Here is a 14,613-nt window from a genome sequence, read left to right as displayed (position 1 = left end):
GCTAAACTGTTGATCTAAGGCTTCTATGAATGGTGTGGTTATGTTTGACAGACAATGTCCATTAAACAGAGAAGACACTAGGAAAGCCCCATAACATTTTTATTATGTTTCCATAACACACGTGCACACCCGCCCCCTCTCAGGAAGGGGGATCCCATCTTCCCACACCCCTTTAGTGGAGGATGTAAGGACATCCTGTCCTTTCCTATACTTAGTTGGTCCCAGCAAACAGCAGTGACTGCAGCTTCCAGAGGTCCCCTACAAGCTGCCATGGCTCCAGGGACATCCCACACAGGCGAGCACAGCTCATGCCTGGTGACACTCAGATGTGACACGGGGGTTCCTGGATTTCAAGTCTCCATCCTAATGTGCTCACACACAGTCACACCCACCAAGTCCGGCTGCACTTGGGTATCTCAGCTCTCCCTAGAAGCCCTGGCCCCGAGGTGAGCAGCCAGAGGGCTCACTGTCAGGGCCAGGACCAGCCTCCTCACACGTGGGGCTGAGCAGGGCTGGGCTGAGTGCTGCTCCCTGCGTGGGGAAAGGTGCTTCCCCAGCTCCACACACCTCACAGCCCTCCTCCTCACTGGGAAGCAGCACAGCAGGCTCCCACATGTGCTCCCCAATGACAAGAGGACTCCATCCTCGCTCTGGCTGCTGAGCACCCAGAGCAGCTCCTGATGGGGCACATCCAGCCAATGCCACACGAGTCAGCCGTGGGCCACCTCCACAGCTGGCCCCGCTCCTAAGGCTACACTTCAGTCAACCCACTGCTTCTCCCCACACAAACAACCCAACAAGCGACCACTGCATGATGGAGGCCAGCTTTTTATTTTTTTTTAATATGGAAATTAATTTAAAAGTAGAAAGACAGACTCCCCCAGACAATAAATATTACGCTTTCGTGAAATAAATTAATGTAGAGGTTCTGTGCAGGGGGAAGTCCCTCCAGTCACAGGTTCAACAGCAACTGGCACTGGGTCCAGTGTCCCCCTCCCAATCTTCTCCACTGCCTGGTGCTGTTGAGAAGCAGCAGTGAGCCCACATACCCCTGGATCTGGTGGGCCACAGCAGGGTGAGACGTGGCCTTCACATAGCCTGGCAGGGCCGTGGAACTGAGGAGTCACCAGGATTCCCCTCCGACGGCCACCAAGACATTTGGGATTGCTCCACTCATCTGACCTGGCACACAGAGCTGGCATTGGACCCACAGGGCCAACCTACCTTGGATGGGACCCTCCAGAAGGCCCCTGGGAAGGACAGGACCTTCCAGAAGGGCCTGGAGGAGCCCCCCATCAGAGCCCTGCCTGCCTGACTGCAGCAGGAGCCTGCCTGGAGCCCTCACACTAGTCTCATGTGAATTTGAAGAGGGTGACAAACTGTCTGTGGGGTATTTTCTTTTTTTTTTTTTTAATCTTTTTTTTTTATCTTTCCTTTTTTTTTTTTTTTTTAACATCAATCCCCCCCCTCCCTGCCCCAACATATACGATGTAGAAGCCTCCCCACTCCCTCCCCATTAAAAAGACTTTGTCCCCAACCTCTGCTGGAGTCACCCCCCGGCCCGCCCCTCTCTCAGTGAGAGAAGTTCACAGATAAGGCAGTTCATGTGAGAGGGAGCTCGGCCCTGCCAGCGGTCAAGCCCGCACCTCCAGGCCTGAGCAGGGCAGTGACTCACAACACCGAGCCGCTGCGGCCAGACAAGACAGAGAACACAGACAGACAGACAGACAGAGCATAGGGGGAGGCACTCCTATGGTTTGCATTGCTGCTTCCCTCCTCCCCTGGCTCTTGCTCCCCTGGCCCTCACAGGTCCATTCTATCCCTCTCCCATCTCCCAGCCCCTAATACAATTCTTATCCTTGACAGCTAAAAAACAACAAAGCAAAACGAAAAGAACAAAACCACCCCCACGCCACACCCTTTGCATCCTTCTCCACCCACTGCCACAGCCCAGAGGGGAAATCCTGACTCCCAAAAAGGTCCTGCAACTTTTGCCTCCTGGCGGAGCTGAGACCGAGCAGGAGCTGGGCCTTTTTATTTCCCTGTGATCTCTATGACATCGTCGTCTTTGTCCTCGTCATTAGAGCTGCATCCCACCTCTGGGACCTCCTGGGGTTCAAACTGAGGCACCTGGGACCGAAGGAGACCCCCAGCTGGGTAGCCCGAGTGAGGGGACATGTAGCCAGGGTAGGCAGATGCCATGCTCCTGGGAAGGCTGCTAGGCAAGACGGGGGCTGGGAAAGGAGCAAACATCCTGGGCTCGGGCAGGAGTGACTGCGTGAAGGGAAGCGAGTAATTGGGCAGCACCCCTGTCAGAGAAGGGTTTAGCATGAATGAGGGGACGCTGGCGGTGGCTGAGGTAGCAGCAGAAGAGCTGGCGGTGCCGGCTGTCAGCAGAGGGTCAGTAGTCACAGGGAACACCAGATGAGGGTCTGGGAGTAAATTGGGCAGCTGGTAATAAGAGGAGCCAGTGCCCATGTACAAGGAGTTTCCTGGTTGGGAGGCAAATGGATGGGTTAGGTTGTGGTTTAAAGAGACAGGAGGCATGGTGAACCCACCAGAGACGGGGTACCCGTGTTCGTAGGGCTGCACGGACGATGGCAACTGGCGCTTCTTCTGCTGCCTGCGGGATTGCTCCTCCGGAGCCGACGGCGAGGTCGACTTGCGCTTGTTGCCCCGTAAGTCCAACACCGAGTGGGCATCGACGTGCTGGCTGGTGGCTGGCAGGGCCGCGGACACGGAGGGGGCCAGGCAGTGAACCCCCACGCGCTGCTCGGCTCCTCGGGCTGCGGCGCCGGGCGCGGTGTCCGTGCGGGCGTGGCCTTGTGCCGCGTTGGTGCTGGGAGAGCTGTGCCGGGACTCGCGCGCGGCCGCCGCCTCCGCGTACTGCTGCAGCTCGCTGATGATCTCGGGGCTGTCGGGGGATATGGGCCGGGTGAGCTCCTCCGTGCTGGGGAGCTGCGGCGATGAGGCACTGTGTCTGCCATTGCTTGTGGACTCCAGGGAGGAGCTCTGGGAGCCTGGAAACAAGGAGATGGAGCAGGTGAGAAAGATGACCTTGGAGAAAAACCTGGGGGCCAAAATGCAACAGTGGAAAGGAAGGTGGGGAGATTGCTCTAAACACAGCCGTGAGGAATACACCAGGGAAAGCCACCCCAGACACTCAAGTAGGAAAGCACATGTGAAAGCCTCACACAGCACTCACAAGCCCCTACCTGAGGCAGCTGTCCGACGGTCTTCATTGCCCTTTGGCTTCCCAGTGGTCCGTATAGCAAAAATCCGACCGTCGCTGGTCCGGATATACGTCCCTGGAACAGAGGCAGAACAACGTCATTACAACCCTAATATCAGCTCAGGACCCTGGATCTGTGAGCCCACAAGGCTGCTCAGGCAGGAACAGGACAGCAGTGCTACATAAGGCCAGCTCAGATCATGCAGGGAAGCTCAGTGAGGGGCTTCTGTCTCCTTCTTCACTCCTCACTTCCACCTTTGCAGCTTTCATGGGTCGGGGATCACCCCCTCCCAATGTGCTGCTGGTGGGAAACGTGAAACTTCATGCTTGAGACAGAGTTTGCTCTGGGAGCACCAGGAAGTGTTTGGTTGCCCCAGTACATGCAGAGGGTGTTGTGAAAAGGAGACATCCAGCCACAAAGTTCAACAGCTCCTCTCAGGGCTACAGGAGCAGCCACAGCTGCAACATCTCTGCAGCATCAACACACCCAGAGCACAGGCTGCAACAGAGCCACTGCAAACTCCAGACCTCCTCCTCTTCTTGTTTCTTTTCCTGTCAAGGCACTGATTCATGCTCTTACATCCTTTTCTTTGCTACTCAGCATTGGCTAGGACTTACCTTTTGTCCCTCGGATGATGTGGATGCTCTCACCAGCACTGATTCTTGCCTGTACATCAGTGGACGTGTTTGTACCCGGAATCACAATATCTGGTAGTGGGAGAAGAAACAGAACAGTGTCCATTAAATTACAAGCCAGCTACAGTCAGGAGAGGGCAGGTGCCCCACCAACCCCTTTGTCTGCAGTGCAGTTGTCTCTCCTATGTGCTACGCTACAAGCAAGCCCTGGGTTTATTTCTGAGCAGCACAGGAAGGCAGCAGAGGCTCCAAAGATGAAAAAGCCACGCTGCTCTGGCACAGCATGTCCCTTATCCCAAAAAGGACAACTGGTGACAGTATGTATTGAAGGCCCTCTCATAGGAGTTCACTCCCAACAACCCAGCAGGTCCAAGACCCTTGCACATCTGCAGTGAAAGTCCTCCAGGGGAACCACTCAAATGAGAGAGGCAGTATCTTTGGCTCTGATGGCCACCTGCCCACTGCCCATGTGAGCATCAACAACTCCCCCTGATGCTCAGTTCACCACAGGCATCACAACTCAACCCACTGTGAGCACCAGCAACTCACCCGTGGTGGTGACAATCTTCTGCACAAAGACACCAGCTCTCTGTAGATAGTTGATGGGGAAGTTGACAGCAGGGTTGGAGCTTGAGGTTGATCCTGCACTGCCCATGGGGACATGTCGGGGCATCATTGGAATGGGGGTGGACTGAACTGGGCGGACGCTTGCCACTGGCTTGTCCTCACCCTTGAGGGCTGGTCGCCTAGTGAGAGAGGAGGGAGGAGAGTGCAGTGCCCACCCGACAGGGATAAACATTCTCTGCCCACTCATTTCATGTCTACAGCATGGGAAGAAGGGGAAGGGGCAGGTACTCACCAGTTCCTCTGGCTAAAGGCAGGGATGCTCGTCAGACTCTGGTCACTGGCTGGGTAATACTGTGCGTAGGACGGCCGGGTGTAGGGGACGGATGCTCGCTTTTCCTCCTCATAGCTCTTCTTGGCTGCTTTCTTCTCTGCCTTGGTCAGCTTGTGCTCCTTCCGGTCGATCAGCAGTGACTCATGCTGAAAAGGCTCCTGCAACCCCACAGCACCGCGGTTCTGGCACCAACACACCACAAGAGGGAACCAACAAACCCCAAACGGCAGCCAGCGGCTCCCTGCGGCAGCCTGTCTCCATCCCAGGCTGAGCAGGAAGGGCAGTTGGGAAGGCAGAGCTGGCCATGGTGAAGTACGTGCAGGGCAGTGTTGTGGATGTGGCCAGGCTCAGATTGAAGGGTGACAGTCAGCTAAGCCATTGCCTGCCCAGCCAAGGCCAGCACTTACCACAAGCACAGAGCAAAACCCAGGAGCCAAAGGCCAGGCCAAGAGTGCAAGAACAGAGTCTGCCACAATGTCACGCAGCCACCAGAGCTCCACAGCACCCAGCCACAGGCCCCCTCTGCACCACCACCCTACCAGAGAAACTCCTGACAACACAGGCAAGTGCTGCCTGTCCCAGCTTTGGTTCAAAGCCACCCCAGGAAAAGAGCTGGCAGCAAGCTGGGATATGCCACTGCCACTTTCCCACCTAGCACCAAGATGAAGAAAAGGGGTGCCGGCAACCTGCCCCCAAACCTGTCCAGGACAGAGGCGTCTGTAAATGTGTAGGAGATACCACAGGGAAGGAAGGGCAGGGCTCTTTGGGCTCTCTCTAGAGGATTTTCTGCCTATTCCCACCAGCAGCACACAGGTGCATCCTTCTCGCCACCATGGCCCCATCATGCTGCCAGACTCCTCCAGGCCTACTCCTGCCTGTGCAGTGCTGTGCCAGCAAGGAAACAGGCTGGTCTTACCTTGGTGATGAGGTGAGGATACTTGAGACAGGCTAATTGTAGAACGGACTCCTTCATCTTGCCTGGATTGAGGGAGAGCTGAGCAGGGTCAGATTCCTCTTCCACAAAATGCAGCAGGTTCTCCACCTCTCGTCGGGTGAAGTTCAGCACTGGGTTCAGATCATCCACCACCCGATCTGGAAAAGAGGGGGAATGAAATTAGCAGAAAAGGGAAGAAATGGGTACTGCTTGCCTGCTGCCCTTCCTACACCCCTGTTCTAACAGAGCTCCCTCCTTACAATCTGCACAATCCTCAGAAGTGTTCTGTAAATGTCAGGGCAGGGAGAAAAATCACCATTCATGTTCAGAACTGAGCCTGTTTGACCAAGTCAGGCTGACAAGTGCCTTGTGCTCCAGACTGCACAGCAAGGCAGTGCAGGTCAGCGAGCTCCTGGCAAGCAGGAGTACAAAACTAGAGATGGATGGTGTCCCACCTCACATGACAAGGCTGTAAACATAGGTGTCCTGAGACAGAACTGCAGCCACATCAGTAGGTGCTCTCCCACAAAGCCCACCAAAAAGGCTCAAGTTAGTAACCAGATACTAAAATCTACAGAACTCTGTTGAGTTAAAAGCTCAGAAAAGCAGCCAGAGTCCCTCGCTCACAAGAGCCTGAATGCTTTTCTTGGACATTATCCCTCCTGCACACAGGGCAAACAGGAGCATGTGGAGAAAACATCTCTATCCAGGACTCTCCTGGAAGCCAGCTGCCAGGGGACTCCACCTTGAGTGCACAACAGCACACTGAGCAGATCACACTGGGCTGCTGCCTCTGGACTTGTGTTTCAGGCACAGAAGGACTCAGGCACCAGAGCTCTCTTTGGGTCACCACAACCCTCGGCTGCATGCTCCAGGAGAACAGCTTGACAGCTGGCACAAGCCAGCACAAATGATACTTGTGGTACAAGGGGAGGTCAGAACTGCAATGAATTCATTATTCTTGGCTCCTAAGTAAGCACTGTGAGTCAAAGGTATCAATATATGTTTTAATTTAGCCATTTTCCCTCTCTTGCTGCTGGAAAAATGGAGGTACAGAGCTATTTAATATGTAACACCCAGCTTAAGGTGAGCAATATCCAGGCACAGGGGAAAACAGACACCCTCTGAGTCTCCAGTCTGTTGCAGCAGCCAGGAGAGTAGCAGTGATGGTAAATGGCACAGCAGTGGACTAGTAACACAGCCCTGCTGCAGGATTTTGGCTCTACCATCATGAATTTCTTAAAGGATCCCATGTCATTGCCAACTCATAAACATCAAACATAGCTCTGGGATAGTGTCTGTCACCTCTTTGTCTGGTCTTCAAGCTTAAAAAAAGAAGTTACAAAACCCACAGAACCAGGACTTGCAGGAGCTAAAAGGAGTGAAAGCTGAGAGTGGAATGCCATGTTCACCCACACTTACCTGACATGCCCTGCTTGGAGATCTGACGGTCATAGATCTTCTTCTCAAGGGTGTAATCAGAAACCAGTCTGTAGATGTGGCACGGCTTCTTCTGCCCGTAGCGGTACACTCGGCACACGGCCTGGGCGTCGTGGCACGGGTTCCAGGAGGCATCAAACACCACCACTCTGTTGGCTCCAATGAGGTTGACACCCAGACAACCAGCACTGGAAATTAGAGACAAATTTCAAACTGCTGCCTTGGCCAACTTTCAAAACTTCTAGGCAGGGACGACCATCACAGCCAAGAGTCCACAAGTGTCTATGGAAAGTTCCCTCCAGCCAAACTTTAAACCTAAGTTTGGTTTCCAAGACTGTTAAGCTGTTGCAGAAGATTAAGACTGAAATGCTACATCCCTAGGGAACTCAGAAGCAGATGGCATTATCAGGCCATGGAGAGCATACTACAAAGGAAGTTAAGAACTGAAAGCCCACCTGCACACAGAACATCAGTGTGAGTCCTCCACTGTGCCCTTCTGCTCCAGCCAACTTACCGTGTGGACAAAAGGAAGAGCCAAACAGAGGTGTTGCTGGGATCATTGAACTGGTTAATCAGTCGTTCCCTTTCTGAGGCAGAGGTGCTGCCATCCAGTCCTGAGAAGGAAATGAAAGACACATTTAAAAGCTCTGTGTGTCTGGGGGAAACAAACCCACTTTCTAAACTCTGAGCTTTGTAACTGGTTGCAAACCAATTCTGGGTCTTCCTCAAGTCATGTACTCCAGGTTCTCAACTGGACCACTCTGTACCTCTAATTTGCCCAGCCAGGCAGGTGCAGTGCAGCCAGCCAGGCTGAGATTTGTTCAGCTGAAAGATCAAGTAAAACATTACTCAAGCTTGTCAAGGCCAGGACTGGGAGTGCTACAACACATCTAGCAGCCCATTAAGGCTGTGCTTTAGGCAAGATGGATAGCAAAGCAGGAACAACAGGAACAAAGAACCAAGAGAAATCAAAATTGTAAAGCTTTTGGCAAACCCCCAAAGCTTAGATTTGAGCACAGAGAGTATTGGTCTAGAGGAGTTGCAGGGGGTGTTGTCTCTGCTCCATGTTGCTTCTGGCTGCTCTTCAAAAATCAGCCACCGCTTCTCTCAGCCCTGGCCTGTAAAGTAGCCACACAAAGCAACAACTCACACCAGAAAGAGATTTAAAACTGGGGAAGAGGGGAGGAGGAATTCACAGCCCTGAGTTAATGAAAGCACTCCAGGGTGATTCTGGATTTGGAAGCAAAATCTAGCAAATAGCTTAACAGGAAGCAAAAAGTATCTTTTGCAACTTTAAAAAGCAGTAGTAAGTGAGGTGTTAAAGATGTCTAACATCTCCTAAGTAATATGTCAGAAAGAGGATTTGGAAGTTATCAGTTAGTTGCTATCCAACTGACATTGTCTTCCAAAATAACTGAAGTAAGAACAATCTGAAAGAGGTTCATCAAGAGAACGCTTCAGAGGAGCGTCTTCACACCCAAGGACAAACACATGAAGACAGTGGGTGACTTTCAGGAATTAGTCCATCACAGAGGATCAAACAGTGTGACATCAAAAGTGAGGGGGATTTGCTGTACTCACTGTAGTAGTTGATGTTTCGGACCCAGTTGTGAACTCCTCCATCTGAGCCTGGAGGACTCGGCATCGGTCTCTTTGCCAAAAAATCTTCAATGACAGATAAGGTGGACAAGCTCTGGCTGCAAAACCAAGATCTCTGTTCAGGAAAATGACTCCCCAGCAGTAAAAGTGGAGTATCAGAACCCTTCCCCAACCATGACAGCACTGATGGTTGTCAAATCCTGTTTATGCAGCACATCTCTCATTAGTGAAATTGACACTGGCAGAAGTATAAAACCCACAGATGAAATCCAAGATCTAATACAACAAAGAAAAAAAAAAGGGAAACTGCTACACCATTCATCCTGTGTAACAAGCTTCTAGCACCAGAGGGAATCCAACTACTCCAGTGCTTGGTGACTGTAGAATCAACTATTGATACTCTGCTTACCTGAAGACCAAGATCTTGTCTCCAAGCTTCACACTTTCTTCAATTAAGTGGAACAGTAACACCATCTTGGGCGAGTTCTCCAAGACTCCCGTCTGGTAATCACACAAGATGTCTTTGGCCTACCAAGAAATGGGAGACTATTACAGGTGGAGTTGCTCATTCTCTGTTTAGTCCAACAATCCTGTCTCAGAGGTTATTTACATCCACTTGGTAGAGGTGAGAATGCTACTCCCAACTACTGCTGCTACCTCCCCTTCCAGAAGCTCCAAATGACAAACTTCTTGGATGAATGAGTGTCCCCTCAACATTTCATGACTCTCTTACCTCAAGAGCTTTCTTCTAGCCTTCTAGATTTACCACTATCTTATCTAGATCAAATTTCACTCTAACACCTTTTTTTGAATAACAAAGTCCACAGCCTTTCTGGTCAGATGAAAACAATGGTATGAGTGCTGCCTGCACTCCTGCCTCATGAGATTCATAAACCCCTCCCAGCATTACACAACCTGCTTATCAAGATGCTCTATGGTAAAGAAACGTAAGAGAAACCCACATCTCAAATAGAGGAGTCTTCTTTTTGCTCCACTTCAGAAAACTGCCCTAAAAAGAAGTACACTCTGATTTCAGACTCTCCAAATGAAGAGATTTCCAGCAGTGGCACTCACCCACTCATAAGTTACGACCTGATTTGCTCTCTCTTGAAAAGGGTTGAAGCCAACACTCTGGAGGAACTTGCTATTAGTAGCTTCTCCAACTGGTGATGCCAAAGCATTACTCTCTGCTTTGACTTTAATTCCCTGAGGCTGGCAGCGGGAATTAGTACTTGCTGTGCCAAGGTCATCCACATCCAAATCCTGCTCGTTTGCCAGATTCTCCTTTTGCAGAGCTTCATACAACACATCTGGATGGTTCCAGATCTGAAAGGGGAAGGAAAGAAAGTGGTTAGATCTGTGCTGGCCTGCTGCTTGCCAATGATTGTGGTCTGAAAGCCCCACAGCTAATCAAAGGAAAGAACTGATACTTCCCCTAGGCTCTCATATCTTTAAAAGTGCCAAATTCTTTCCCTGAGAACAAACCAGGAGGCCACTGTGCACCCCACACAGCACAAAGGGAGAGGAGGCTGCCTGTTTGCACTGCAGCAGGTAAGGCTGTGCAGGTGAAGGTATCAGCCCAGTACTGGTTCAGCTGATGGCTGCAGGTTTCTTGCACAGTTTGAAAAGCACATTTAACATCTCCGCATCCCAGTTCTGGAAGCAAAGATAACAACACTGTTGGGCCATCACAGAGCACTCTGGGGAGAGAAGATGTCCCTGGCCAACCACACTTTCGTTTCCTGTTTTGTCTCATATTCCTGCCTTTGCCTTACATATTAGAATATTTCTTTGCATCTCCTGCCAAAACCTACCTTGCAACAGACACAGAAAGCTTTGAGTGGGTTCAGTCCCAGCCAGCCACTGTTGCCTGCGTCTCGGAACCGGTTCATGAACTCCGTATAAAGGGCCCGCTGGATCTTCGACAGACGCACCAAAATGACGTGTTCTTCCTTAGATGGGAGCTGAACCTTCAGAACATTGTGGCCCCGCCTGTGGAGGAAATAAAAAGAGAGATAAATACAGGGAAGGGAATTTCCCAATATGATCTCTCTATGGCTGCCTGTAGGGTAAGATTTTTGACTTCTTGCCCCCCTGGCACAGGGAGAAAGATCTTTAAATTGCATGTTTCTCTAATGCATGACACGTCCAAGAGACTATCCCTGCAGCCAAATACCAGCTGTAAACACAATTATAGAGACCTCAAACATTACAATCATCTAGCACAGGTCACGGTGTTAGGAGGGTGATGAAAATCCTGTTTTCCACGGTAGCTGAAAACCAGAAACAAGACTGAAGGTTTATTTTCAGCTCTGCTAATGATTAAGACATTCCATTCAAGTCACTGGTCCAGCGTCTTAGAACCCTCGTATGAGGAAGAAAAGCTGATCCGTTTCCAGAGTGGTGGAGTCACTGTCCTTATTTCATAACACTTTCATGAAACACTTTCAGATCCTTGGGTAGAGGATGTCAAAAAGTGCACATCCAAATTAATTATTAAGCCATCAAAATAAACCCGAGGTCACTCTGGTGCAGTCAGAGGCGTTGTTCTCTAATATCAGAGTCTGTGGTACCAAAGCAAAGCAACTTTACCTCTAACCATAAGGCAAAACTGAGCTGTAAGAAACAGTGTGCCCAGCAGTGCCAGGGTAGTGATCATCCCCCTGTGCTGGGCACTGGTGAGGCTGTGCCTTGAACCCTGGTCTCAGTTTTGGGCCCCCCACTACAAAAAAGACATTGAGGGGCTGGAGCGAGTCTAGGGAAGGGCAATGGAGCTGGAGAAGGGGCTGGACCCCAAGTCTGATGAGAAGTGGCTGAGGGAGCTGGGGAGACTCAGCCTGGAGAAAAGGAGGATCAAGGGGGATCTTCTTGCTCTCTGCAACTCCCTGACAGGAGGTTGGAGTTGGAGTCAGGTGGGGGTTGGGCACTGCCCCCAGATAACAAGTGACAGGATGAGAGGAGATGGCCTCAAGTTGTGCCAGGAGAGGTTTAGACTGGATATTAGGAAAAATTTCTTCACTGAAAGGGTTCTCAAGCACTGGAACAGGCTTTCCGGGGAAGTGGTTAAATCCTGGAGGGATTTAACAGAGGTGTGGATGTGCCACCTGGAAACATGGTTTAGTGGTGGACTTGGCAGTGCTGGGGGAACGGTTGGACTTGATGGTCATACAGGTCTTTTCCAACCTGAATGACTCCATGACTCTATAAGGCAGCAAGATTTAATTGTAGGACATAACTTCAGCAGATAAGGCGGGTAATTTGGGAGGAAGGAGGTGTTTGCATGGACCACAGCACTAAGAACTGAGGGACTCACCGCTGCACGAAGCCTTCCAGCAGGCTGTGCAGGACGTGGCTGCGGTACCTCATGAGCCGCACGTCCTGCGGGGTGCTGTCGATACACTGCCCGTTCAGGATGGGCCGCTCAAACATGTTGCTGAATTCCTGCCGCGAGCCCAGAAAGTCGGGTCGGACGAAGTCCACCATGCACCAGTACTCAATGAGGTTGTTCTGCAGTGGGTACCCAGTCAGCACCACCCGCCGGCGGGAGCGGATGTTCTTCAGGGCCTGGGAAGTGCTGGCATGGCAGTTCTTTATCCGGTGTCCTTCGTCGCAAATAACCACGTCTGGGCCAGGGCGAGACAAGGCCTTCTCAATCCCTGAGGACAAGGAACATGAAGTGTTAGTTAGAGATGAATAAGACAAAGTTCTGGTTTTAAATGGTCACCGACTTCACAAAGGAGGGGTAGTTCTGAAAGACAAAAAAGCAGTGTTCATGGGTGCAGAGAGTCAGGCTGATTCAGGAGATAAAATATGACTAGACACTAGCTCTGATTTAGCATAATGTGGTAATGAGCAAACATGACTGTCCCTTGATTTCTGCTCAACGACCCGCATTACATCAAGTTGGGTGTCTTGCAGCATTTCAGACTGGCAAATCTCACACTGACAAATCCCATAGTTCAGTCTTCTGACTTCCACACTTGCAGCTCTTGCAAGAAATTAAAGACTCAGTCAAAGCTCAACAACCTTCTGCTTCCAAAGACACACTCCTGCCCAGCAAGGTTTGATCATGTCAGCAATGCTAAAAGCAAGTTACAGGTTGTTTCCCTGTGCTGCCACTGCTGATGGCCAGCTGGACAGCAGGATCACACTCTCCCTCTTGAGGGCTGGCCTCCCACCTTTCAGAAGCTCTTGCTGCCGGTCTTCCTCATCCAAGTCAATAATGACAGGGCCAGTTTGTTTCTTTGTTCTCTTCTTCCTGCCAGTGGCAAAGGACTTCTTCAGTGAGAGGAGACGGTACATCTCGTATCCCATCAGCAGTACACCACCGTCTGTCACCCAGTCATTCACCACCTTTGCACGTGCAGCTGTTGTCCTGCAAAACAACCAAATAAACTTCAGATTTTCTCCAGTTTCAGACTGAATCACTGGATTGGAGTCTGCTGAGAAAAAAGACCCCTTCAATTCATTTAAAGTACTTTTCTCACATCAAACCAGACAAAAGAACACAATGAAATTTCTTTAAGAAGCAAACTGGCATAGAAGTGGGAAAAAGCCTTTTAAGTGCCACTGGTAGCAGGGTAGAGAATGACAAATTGTTACAGGAACTGAGCTGTAGAAGTCTGTCATGTACAAAAGGACATCAAACTTGAGAGCATCTGTGCTGGTGATTTTTTGAGAGACCTTAAAACACTCGTTTCATGACAGCACCCTTTTTAAAGAGCTGTTGAGTCTGCCTGTGCAAAAACCATTTTCAGAACTAGCTGCTAATGCACATGGCTGTAATTATCTAGTTGTTTTTCCCTTGTTGTTGTCTCCTCCAATGCTCATGTTCCCCAGTTATTCCTTCCCTGGCAACCTTCTCAGATTTGGTTCAGATCAAGACACTGTCTTCACTCAATCCACCAGAACACACCAGATCCTGGCCAGTAGTAAACACATGGTTGGAGCAGCATCAGCAGATTCAAAATATGCCCCAGTCAGAAGGTGAGGACATCAACAGGTGGGTGTATGAACTGAGAATTCCCTAGGATCACTGCAATGATCCATGCAGGAAAAATAATCCAGAAAGAAGCAGAGATCCATGAGCCAAGAACACACTCCACACCAGGCTGTAACTGCAATCACTGATCTCTCCTTTTTGGACAAAGAGGCTTTGTATATTTTGCCAGAACCCTTCATGGACAACTCCATTCACAGAAACTCAAAGTGTCAGGTAGAGGAATCCCTAAATGTGTGAAAAATCTTGGGGAAAAAAAATCAGCCCACATTTAAAATGCAAGAGATGTGGTACAGGGACACACGCCTCAGGAATCCCAGGACTCTGACAGGACTAACAGTGTCCCACCAAGCCACAGCACTTCTGCTCCTCTCTGCAGTTCTGTCTCTGGGACTGGGTTCCTGCTCTCAGCACACATGGAAGAACAGAAAGGTGTGTCAGCAGTGTGAGAAGGAAGTACAAGATATAAATATTGGATGAAAGAGACAGGTACCTCTCACAGGTACCAAAATCCTCCCCTCAGACAGCATCCACAATAAATGCAGAGTGGGAAAGATCTGGGAGTCAAGGGCACAGAATTAACCCAAACTGAACAGCCTGCAACACCAATTCTGATAACAGTTCCCTAAGACGCAGTTCAAGAGCTCAAAAAGACTTTTACTGGCACCTACTTGTGTTCATCATTCAGGATGTGGACTTTGAAGGTGCGGGGCTGGACCTCTTTGGAGTTATAATCAGCAGGAAGGTTTTCAGGTGCTGGGAGCCACATGTTGAACTCTGCTAACCAGTTTTGGAGTGTATTCACCTGAAAAAGTTAGCCATGGAAGGATTAAAAACCCAGCTGAGTCACTTGCGATCTTAAGATCAAAAATGAA

At 50.4% G+C, this 14,613-nt stretch overlaps 1 protein-coding gene and 1 long non-coding RNA gene across 7 annotated transcripts in view; one reads left to right on the top strand and one right to left on the bottom strand.

Annotated features, from left to right (window-relative positions):
• RAD54L2 (RAD54 like 2) overlaps positions 1-14,613 on the bottom strand; it is a 69,159-nt gene that overhangs the window by 2,801 nt on the left and 51,745 nt on the right. For 5 of the 6 annotated variants that reach the window (XM_064667904.1, XM_064667907.1, XM_064667905.1 and 2 more), the window contains 15 exons: positions 14,410-14,543; positions 12,918-13,114; positions 12,053-12,395; positions 10,554-10,731; positions 9,814-10,065; positions 9,149-9,267; positions 8,722-8,837; positions 7,655-7,754; positions 7,123-7,328; positions 5,683-5,858; positions 4,728-4,924; positions 4,418-4,614; positions 3,851-3,940; positions 3,216-3,308; positions 82-3,020 (listed from right to left, as the gene is read on the bottom strand). In XM_064667904.1, the coding sequence (XP_064523974.1) occupies positions 2,035-3,020; positions 3,216-3,308; positions 3,851-3,940; positions 4,418-4,614; positions 4,728-4,924; positions 5,683-5,858; positions 7,123-7,328; positions 7,655-7,754; positions 8,722-8,837; positions 9,149-9,267; positions 9,814-10,065; positions 10,554-10,731; positions 12,053-12,395; positions 12,918-13,114; positions 14,410-14,543 (3,384 nt within the window). In that variant the 3' untranslated portion in view covers positions 82-2,034. Of the gene's footprint in view, positions 1-81; positions 3,021-3,215; positions 3,309-3,850; positions 3,941-4,417; positions 4,615-4,727; positions 4,925-5,682; positions 5,859-7,122; positions 7,329-7,654; positions 7,755-8,721; positions 8,838-9,148; positions 9,268-9,813; positions 10,066-10,553; positions 10,732-12,052; positions 12,396-12,917; positions 13,115-14,409; positions 14,544-14,613 lie in introns of those variants that run through there. The other variant, XM_064667909.1, reaches the window with a different exon arrangement.
• Positions 2,955-4,021, top strand: LOC135420430 (uncharacterized). The gene is made up of 2 exons (XR_010433518.1): positions 2,955-3,043; positions 3,834-4,021. It is a non-coding gene; the product is annotated as an uncharacterized LOC135420430 (long non-coding RNA).

The sequence above is a fragment of the Pseudopipra pipra genome, chromosome 11 (assembly GCF_036250125.1).
Source record: "Pseudopipra pipra isolate bDixPip1 chromosome 11, bDixPip1.hap1, whole genome shotgun sequence".
NCBI lineage: Eukaryota > Metazoa > Chordata > Aves > Passeriformes > Pipridae > Pseudopipra > Pseudopipra pipra.
This window is presented reverse-complemented; position numbering and strand designations above follow the sequence as displayed.